Below are 10,759 nucleotides of genomic sequence, written 5' to 3'. Positions count from 1 at the left end.
ACATCTAGAAATACTCTGAAAATATCTCAGATAACAATAAAATGATGAGATTAATTCATTAATTTAGTCTCTTATTCTCTCATTCATTTTTTCTGTGTTTCTTTGACAGTTCATTGACACTGCATGCAATAGAATGATGACAAATAGACGCTTTCTCAAACGTTTTACCATCTAGTAAATCTGATTTCCAATATTGATTCAGCGGTGTCCTTGGCATTTTAACCAGCGCTTGATGTTCTTTTACAGATTCATGTGGTCACTTGCAAGAATCCTGAGTGAAATTCCTGTATTCATTTTTGTCTGTATCCGCCACATTATTCACCAAATTTTTGCTCGAGGTTTTTCCAACAAGCAGTGGAAGCAAAATTTTTATCTGTGTATGACTATGATATTTATTTGCGAATTTATTTGCTGAAACTGCAGTGGAAAAAAATCTTTATCAATGCTTATGGCTATGATATTTATTTGCGAATTTATTTGTTGAGTAAAACTGTCAGTTAGTTGTTGAAACATGAAAGCAATTATTCATAGACTTTGAAGAAAATTGAGACATAAATGTACTTGAATTGCAGACAAAATTAATTACACTTTATCGTTAATGATCAATGGAAGGATATCAGTCAAGGGATATCTGTGGAGCTTACAAAAATTTTCGAGCCATAATTATTACTGAGGTAACTTTCGACTTGGTATCTCTATTATTGATTATGGTATTATTATTATTATTATTATTATTATTAGATTATTATTATTTATTATTATTATTTTATTAATTATTATTATTAATTATGATTATTATTACTTATTATTATTATATTTTTCTTTTTATTATTATTATTACAGACATGTCATCTTTCAGTGAAAAATAGAAGAGGTTTATCCTTTTTTATTATCGTTAGCATTCAAAATGAACATACATATATTTAAGGAATAACTCAGAAATATCTTCACAGAACAGCATGCACATAATAAAAAAAGAAATGAAGAGGAGTAGAGAAATCAGGCCAAGAGTTGTGTATGATAACACAAAGCAATAAATATAATCCAGCACACATTACTAATAACAAAGAACTACGATCTAAAATGTGCAACTTTTTAATAAAAGCTGGCGAATGAGTATGTAAATGATAAAGTATGAAACAAATAGATGAGCAGAGGAAAATCAACTCACCTGAGTGTGCCCCCCAGCAAAAGGGAAGCAACCGCAAAAATCCGGACGCTTATGTAACAGAGACTGTCAAAGCACACGGCTTGAGAACCTACTTTACGTTCTCGCACACTGCGCAAAGCAACGTGAATTTGGTACCTAGTATGAATCAGTTTCGTAAATTTTAGCATCAATGCTCTCGTTAATTATGCCAGACAAAATTGACTACAGGAAATGATGCAGATTTTCCCAGGCTTCTTCAACAGTCTCAGGGTAAATCAAGGATAACTTTCGGTTTTAACATTATATTACTTGAAATAATAAGTGCAACAGGATCAGATTTATGACATGTAAGCTTCCGAATCAAACACTGGGCACTTTCTGCTAATCGGTGCTTAAGGCAGCAAAAGGAGGGAGTTGAAGTGGCTTCGACAACAAGGTAAAGATATCCAGAAAACAAAGCACAAAGCTCTAAAGGTGGAACTACGAGAAAACCTCGTGGCTGGACTTAGAAGTAATAGTATGAGGTGTTGGAGGAAAGAGTGAAAAAGGAAGCAGGAGTGCAAGTTAATAAAAAGCTACAAAACGAATGCAACGAAAGTTGAAAATACCCCAGAAACATAATTTTAGCAATGATAAAAAGCTGCAAACATGATGAGGTGAAGGAAAAACCTTTCGAGGAATGAGTGGATGTTACAAAAAATACTTTTTGCAATGAAATGACGCTGCAAACTTCGGTGTAATAACAAAGGGACAATAGCGCAAGCATCCATTTCGCAATGAAGGGACGCTGCATACATACTTTTGGCAATGAAGGGAACCACCAAACACAATTTTAGTGATAAAGAGACACATTTTAGAAATGCAATGATGGTGAAAACATCCTTTTTGCAATAAAATGACGCTGCAAATATCTTTTCAATAAGGAGGGGATGGCACAGCAAACTTTCTTTAAACATTTCATGGATGTTGCAAACACCCTTTTAGTAAAGAAGGGACGCTGTATAACATCGTTTTCATAAGAAAATGAGCAATGCTGCAAACTTCCCTTTGGTGAAGAAGGGCCTTTTAAACATTCTCTTGGCAATGAAGGGATGCTGCAAACATCATTCTAACAGAAAAGGGACGCTGCTAACGTCCTTTTAGTAATGAATGGACGCTCCAGACATCCTTTTAATGGAATAAGGCTGCTGCAAGAATCCTTGTGCCAATGAAGGGATACTGTAAACACTCTCTCAACATTAAAGGAATGCCACAAACTTCTTTTGGCAATAATGGGATGTTGCAAACATCTTTGTATCAATGAAGGGATACTGGAAGCACCATTCTGACAATGAAGGATGCTGTAAAAAGGATGCTGCAAACATTTTTTTTGCATTAAAAGGATGCTGTAAGCGTCCTCTAAACGATTAAGGGACGATGGTATAAACAACCTTTTATTAATTAGGGGACTCTGCAAATATCCTTTTAACAATGATGGGTGATGCAAATATCCTTTTAACAAATAGAAGACTGTTCAAACATCCTTCTAGCAATAGATCCTTTTAGCAATGAGGAGATGCTCCAAACGTCTTATTAGTAATGAAGGGACACTGCAAACACCATTTTATCAATGAAAGGGCGCTGCAACCATCCTTTTTGCAACGCGAGAATGCTACTGACATCCTTTTACCGATAAAAAGGGATGCTGCTACCATCCATTTAGCGACGAAAGGATGATGCAAACATCCTTTGAACAATGAAGGATCAATTCAAGCAACCTTTTGGTCACGGGAGACTCTGCAAACAACCATTTAGCAATGAAAGGAAGCTGCAAATGTCCTTCTGGCAATGAAGATCGCTCTAAACATCTTTTCAACAATGAAGGGACGCGGCAAAGAACATTTTAACAATGATGACATGCTGCAAACGTCCTTGTAATAATGAGGATACGCTGCAAACACCTTTTCAACAATGAATGGAGGCTGCACGTATCCTTTCAGCAATGAAAGGTGCAGCAAACATACTTTTAACACTAAAGAGTTGCTGCAAACAAGCTTTTAGTGAGGAGTTGCTGCAAACATCTTTTTAAATATGAAAGGATGCTGGAAACACCCTTTTAACAACGAAGATATGCTGCAAACATCCAATTAATAATGAAGAGGTGCTGCAAACATCCTTTTAACATTTAAGGGGCAGTGCAAATACCCTTCTGGAAATGAGGGGATACTGCAAAAACCTTTTTGATAATGACGGGACGCTCCAAGCACCTTTTTAGCAATGAACGGATGCTGCAAAAATCCTATTATCGATGACAGGATGCTGCAAGCATCCCTGTAGGAGGATAGGGCTCTGCCAATATGCTTTTAGCAATAATAGAACACTGCAAACATCCTTAAAATAATGAAGGAATGCTGCAAACATATTTTTATTAATGCAGTGACGCTGCAAACATTCGTTTGGCATAACAACGACGCCTCAAACATCCATTTAATGCTGAAGGGATGCATCAAACATCCTTTCAATAAGGACATTGGAGACATTCTTTTAGTAATATAGGGATGTTGCAAAAATCCTTCAATAAGGACATTGGAAACATCCTTTTAGTAATTCATTTTTTTCAGTAATGAAAGGACTCTACAAACATTATTTTAGTAATAAAGAGACGCTGCAAATTCCCTTTAGCAATACGAGCAATAGATTAGCACCTACGTAATATGGAAAGAATAAGCTCCCATAAATATGACACAATATGCAGGAAGCAAAATGTATGAGGGGTTTTGACACATAACATGACAGCTACTAGACAGAAGTGCTGTGTCATTTTGTCATTTTCACCGTCGATGACGACACAATGAGTCCTATTGAATTACGTGTTCACCCACACATCACATAGCGTAATCTTCTTTTTACTTTTTTTTTATTCTATTTCCGTTCAATCTCACCACACCCACTATTCACCAGTTTCTCTTTCCTGCTTTTTTATCGATGAAATTGATTTTGTCGCACCCATTCGTCCTCTCTCTCTCTCATTATTGCTGAAATCTAAAATCTAGTACTTGCAGTACTAATTTGATGGCTGTGTGTGTGTGTGTGTGTGTGAGAGAGAGAGAGAGAGAGAGAGAGAGAGAGAGAGAGAGAGAGAGAGCGACATTCTTTTGGTAGATGTCTTTTCATAATATGTTTTATTGAGCTTATTTTTGTCGTGAGTCGGACTCTAAAATAGTTCATTTGTAGTCTAACTTGTCCAGTGGTAGTCTAAACACATCATTACAATAATTATTTGAAACTAAACCTTAACGAAAAAAAAAAATATGTATTGCCATAGAAGATTAACATCAACCGTGCATTTGATGTCTAGGCCCGTCCCTTACGTCGCTCCTGATTGGCTGTTGATAAGCCAATGACAGGGCTGGTAACTCTCAGACTCTCGAGAGTTCACATGGGTAGGATGTGTGTTTCACCTCTCCGGAGGTATACGTTTGAAAGACGTATTCCTCAGAAGAGGAGGAACACACATCCTTCCTATGTGAAATCTCGAGAGAGACTGAGAGTTTCTAGCCCTGTGACTGGCTTATCAGCAGCCAATCAGGAGTGTCGTAAAGGACGGGCCTAGACATCAAATGCACGGTTGATGTGAATCTACTATAGCATCTCTTTTCATAGTGCTTTCCCACTGGCATAATTATTGCCATATAATTTAATGGACTGAATTGAATTTAGAGTACATTTCTTTACATGGATCCAATTAGACTCTTTCCATTTTGAAATAAATTAGTTAGTAATTTGGAATGACAATATTCTGTTCAAGAACAAAACCCCGGTAGTCTGAAACCCTAGATATGATAAAGACTGGGGAAAGGAGTAGTGCGAGGGGTTGGGGGATGAGGTGGGGGCGGGGTGGTAAAACTTTTCCAACCCGGACAAAATCACATTTTTCTGCACCTCATGTTGCGCTATCAACAAATGCAATTATTGCAGTAATTATTATGACTTCCCCTTTTATGTAATATCTTTTTTCATTATAAAATAAAATGTTTTTCAGTTCAATAGGAGTAGGAGCTATATTATATACCTATACTTGCATTATACTTACAGTTTTTATCTGGCTTTAATTTTAACTCTTTAGTCATGGAAAATTAGTCGAGGTTATGCTATCTACAAATTAAGTTTTTTCTGGTGGCTGCAGTTCATAAGTAATCTCAATGAAAAGTTGCAGTGGAGTTCGTGATTGCGTTATACCTAGATTCGAAAGGTTTCCACCCTGATTGCGCCAAATTCACAGGCACACACACACACACGCTAGTTTACATAAATCCACGTGTATATGTACATATATATATATATATATATATATATATATATATATATATATATACATATATATACATATATATATAGTATCTATATATATATATATAATATATATATCTATATATATACATACATACATATATATATATATATATATATATATATATATATATATATATATAATATCATATTTGTGTGTGTGTGTGTGTTGGTTTTTAAATTAAGGGATGCAAATGATGTTCCAGTTAGGATTTCCTTGCGTTTCTTTGGCGAATGAGGATATACCAAACAGATTCAGGTAATGATATGGATAAATATCTTTGCAATATATATATATATATATATATATATATATATATATATATATGTGTGTGTAATATATATATATATATATATATATATATATATATATATATATATATATATATGTATATGTGTGTGTGTGTGTGTGTGTATGTATGTATGTATGTATTTGGTTTTCCTGATAACTAACTTTACCTCATGTAGAATTGACAGTATCCGGACCATATATTTTTTACAATAGAACTAGAATCTAGGTTCCAAAAGAATATGCTTTGGATAATGAACATGATAAACTTCATCTAATTTTTTTCTCAAGTTTCCAGATTCAATAAAAATGATTTGCTTTTCAATCTCTTAATGTAACACCCAATTATCCATCGACGTTTTTCTTTTTTCCCAACCTTTACTCTTATTTTCAGTGACTGTACAACACTAGACTTGAACTCATCCTTATTCAAATGAAAATAACTCTTATTTACTCATCTGTTGCAACGCAGTAATGAACAACGTTACCTCTAGCCTACACTTTCACACATGGGGATTCATCGAGCTTTTGACCAATCCATATGGTAAAAGTGTAGTCTGGAGGTAAGTGCTCATTATTAGGGTGGTTGGGACACCTGCCCAGCCATATTTGAGGCTGCATGGTTATCTCAGGTGTCACTTTTACTTGCCTTAGGCCGGATGATTAATACGTACTAATTTCTCAAATCCTGGGCTGGCCTATAACCTCTGGATTTAGGCCTTTCACAGCCTTCAGTTTTAGTTGCCTAGTTTGAATTAATGGCCATGCACTCTTGTATTTCCTTGATATATCTATTCATTTATTTATGTATTTACTAGTAATGAAATACACTTGGTTTTATATTTCTAATTATTTTTGAAGACGTATGGTCTTCTCCATACATCGCTATTTATCGTATAATTAAAACCATCTCAGCTACGTTTTTTCGTCATTGCTTTTATTCATTTGTCCATGTTCTGGTATTCTGTTTAGTGACTTGTCCCATAAGAATCCTTGGGAATGTTTGCTAAGCAAACAGTCAGCTTTATGTGGTATATAATATATGCAAGAAAGCATGGAAAATTGTTCCTTATAAGCAACTGCCATACATTCCACGGTACACAAGGGAGCATGAAAATCCTGAAATGAAATGAATGAGAAAAGCTTCAGTGACACCTGTTTATTATAAGTGAAGGAGAAAACTCCAATAAATCTTTATCAAGAAGGTAAATGAGTAATCTCCAGCCTTCCCTCCTAATGAATGAAAAGGTTTATTAGAAATAGCATGTCATTAGTGTCCTCTTTCTTCCACAGGTTAAGGAGAAGAAGAGGAACGAAGCAGAGAGCCTGGGGGAGGAGAAGGAGGAGGAGAACCAGAGAGCAAAATGAGAAGGTTTTGGCGCTTGCTTCTCCTTGTGGTCGTAGCAACGGGAGCGCAGGAGAGCGAACAAGGGCTCCTGAAGGGTATGGTCTCCAGCCTCCGGAATTTCCCCGTCATAGGAAATGTCTTCCGGGCATCGGTGGATCCCATCTACAGGCCCATTCTCAATCACTTTCAGCCAGAGATCGATGACAGTAAGTTGACGAGAGATAAGTCCTAAACATATTTCGAACCGTATACTACTCGTCTCTTTTGACCAGATACGCATGTCATTGTAATAACAAACACACTGGCCTCTTAACATCTCAAATTCTTCAAACTTTTTTAATTCTATTGTTAGTAAGATACCAATGCAAGAATATGTGCAGTATAAAGTCATTCTGATGTCCGTAGCAGGATTCGAACCAGAATCAACAGTATAGTATGAGAACGAGGGAACTTAGTACATCTACAGCATCAGAAAGAGGTCACGTTACCGACCTGACTAAATTGTATTCAAAAAGAGGTAAGAATTCGAGAAGTTAAGTGGGTAGCATGATTATTACAATTACAATCCTAAACTGTTCTACCCTTTAAGGGAAAGTAATGAAATAATCTAACTATAGGTGCTTGAAGAATTCTTTCACCGACAATGTGGTAAAGTGGGTTGTTAATGAAAGCAAAGACTAAAAGTCTCCTTTGAACTAACAGTGCTACAATGCATTTGTAGACAAAATCTCATCCAGAGAAATTTCTTGTACATCCAAAAACTAGAATTATTATACAAAAGATTTGCTGTAAAACTTTTACTCTAGGGTGAGACATGTATATATATACATACACATACATCATATATATATATATATATATATATATATATATATATATATAATATATATATATATCATTTGACTAGTAACTACATAACACTGAGAATTTGTAATAATCCAAAGCTCTTATCGACGATTATTTCAGAGCACGATCGCAACAAGTGCCCTACTTTGTGGGGTATCTGCAAGTTAAGTTTTCATTTAAAGGACTCGTACAGTTAATGCCCTCTTAAAAAGAGAGAAAAAAAAAGGAGTCTTGCCCCATAACAGTTGTATTCGTCTCATATTTTCAGAAGAACAAGATTTCAAATACAAATACTAAATTTTTCAAGTTGAATTCTTCAATTTTTTCCTTTTTTTTATTTTCTCAAATTCAGTTCAAGTATATGATTATCTGCAATTGAATTCTCTTTTATTTTTCTATTTTTTATTTACGTTCCCCAACTTCCCCTATTTTTTATTTACGTTCCCCTATTTGTCTCTCTTTTACCATTTTGTTCATTCTATACAGTGGAAGCTTTAAGAAAATAATGACTTATTTGGCTTGTTTTATACGAAAGCCACCTTGCTATGAATAATAATAATAATAACATTACCTGAATAAATTCCATTTGATCTTGAAAGATTGGATGCCGTATTTTATGAATGTATCTGACACAATGGAAATGATGCCAATAATACTCACGGGTAGGTGGCGTATCAAGTTGTAAGGGATCATGTCATGATTGGCGAACCCACTATTTTTCAAGACAATATTGCACCACTTATATATATATACTATATATATATATACCATATTATATATATATATATATATATATATATATATATATATATATATATAATATATATATATATATGTGTGTGTGTGTGTGTGTGTGTGTGTATATATATATATATATAATATAATATATATATATATATATATATATATATATATATATATATATATATATCGAAGCGGTATAATATTGTCTTGAAAAATATTGGGTTCGCGAATCTTGACGTGATCCATTGTAAAGAACCTTGAGAAAGTCACAAATAAGACAGAGAGAGAGAGAGAGAGAGAGAGAGAGAGAGAGAGAGAGAGAGAGAGAGAGAGAGAGAGCATTGGAAATAAGTCATTCGTGTACGTCGATTTCTTTTATTGTGTCTTTATTCGGCACGCTTAGTGATGTAAGATTTACGTATTTTTAAAGTTCATATAAACAAGTTTAATAGAACGTTGTATCAGCAGTTCAGAACTGTTGCATGCTAACGCCACTACCCCTATATCCGTTCTCTCTGTTGCGTACCATTCTCTTCATTTTTATGGTAAGCTTAGGTAAACGCAACTGCTTGGTTATCAAACAGAACTGTCAGCGACTTCTAAAAGAACACCATTTTAATATATTACATAGTATCCTGTCCGAGTACTGAAGTACGTGTATTCGTTATATATTGTTTTCCTTATGCTAGTTTGACGGAAGGGACAATTTGAATACAAATCAAACGCCAGCTCTAATATAGAGCCATCATGAATTTAAAGCATTTTTCCCTGAAAAGAGGCGCAACTGAAACAGTATTCAGGCATAGAAACAATGCTTTCGACCTATTCATATATTTTTCACCAATTTGCTTTTTGTTAGCGATGACGGTGTCAATTTCCTAAGAACGTAAAAATAGCAAGATTTAGGTTTATTGATTTGCTTATGGAACTTTATGCAACATATTTTGGGGGAACACCGATGCCATAAGGATAAGTAAACATTATTACCTTATGATTTAAGATATTTAAAGCAAATTTTTACTACAACTAATACTAAAAAAATATTCGTACGGATATCACAAAATGAGACTTCTAAGTTATCGATTTTATAGTTGAAAAATATATACTGAGGTTTTTCGTAAAAAAATACATTAAAAAGTTAACTTAATTTGGACCAGTCTTCTTCGAGATATACTTCAGCAACAAGTTTAGAGAAAATGGGAAAAAAATAAATAACAAATACTTATTTTGTAACAATTATGATAATATGATAGAAAGCTGATTTTTTTGAGGGGAAAAATATTTCTCCGTATATGAAACATCCTCTGAAATTTACATAACCGATGGAAATAAATGTGCCTAAATCTTGCATGGTTTCCTCTTAGGTAATTGTTCCGATTTCTTTTGTCTTCTCAATTCTCATCATGCATCTAGTTTGTATATTGTTATCTTATAATACATCTCCCCCTTGCTCCCATATTATGGAATAATATATAATATTATTATATATATATATATATATAGATACATTTATATAAATAAAAATATTATATCTCTTCTTCTTCTTCTCTTAGTATATGGGATATATATACTAAGAAACGCACTGAAAATCCACACTCTGTGGCACTAAATGACGCTCCCGAAGAAAATGTCATACCCGTACAATTACAGATTTTTATTTTTTTTTTGTTCGTGAATAGACACCCTGTAAAGATATCGTGAGAAAATAAACCCTTACATTAAATATGATTTTACAATTTGTAAAAAAAAAAAAAAAAAAAAAAAATAAGATAATTTGCATTTTTCACTTATGTTAAAAAATTTCGTATACGTGAATGGTGATGAGGAATTATTTATTATTCATTTGCATAGGTGTATATCTGTATACAGTGTTAATTTACATATCGCGGTTCTTTTACTATAAAATAATTCAAGAATCATAAAACAATGAAAATGTATGAGAGGATTATAGAAGGAAGAATGAGAATGGAAACCAAAATTTGTGAAGATCAATTTGGTTTTATGCCAGGAAGGAGCACAGTTGATGCAATATTTGCACTAAGGCAGACAGTAG

At 34.0% G+C, this 10,759-nt stretch overlaps 1 protein-coding gene across 2 annotated transcripts in view; it reads left to right on the top strand.

The window, feature by feature from the left end:
- Positions 1 to 10,759, top strand: part of LOC135221898 (pancreatic triacylglycerol lipase-like) — a 66,949-nt gene that overhangs the window by 38,298 nt on the left and 17,892 nt on the right. For both annotated transcript variants that reach the window (XM_064259877.1, XM_064259876.1), the window contains exon 2: positions 7,062 to 7,322. In XM_064259877.1, coding sequence (XP_064115947.1) covers positions 7,133 to 7,322 — 190 coding nt within the window. In that variant the 5' untranslated portion in view covers positions 7,062 to 7,132. The remainder of the gene's footprint in view (positions 1 to 7,061; positions 7,323 to 10,759) is intronic.

Source organism: Macrobrachium nipponense, chromosome 3 (assembly GCF_015104395.2).
Source record: "Macrobrachium nipponense isolate FS-2020 chromosome 3, ASM1510439v2, whole genome shotgun sequence".
Taxonomy (NCBI): domain Eukaryota; kingdom Metazoa; phylum Arthropoda; class Malacostraca; order Decapoda; family Palaemonidae; genus Macrobrachium; species Macrobrachium nipponense.
This window is presented reverse-complemented; position numbering and strand designations above follow the sequence as displayed.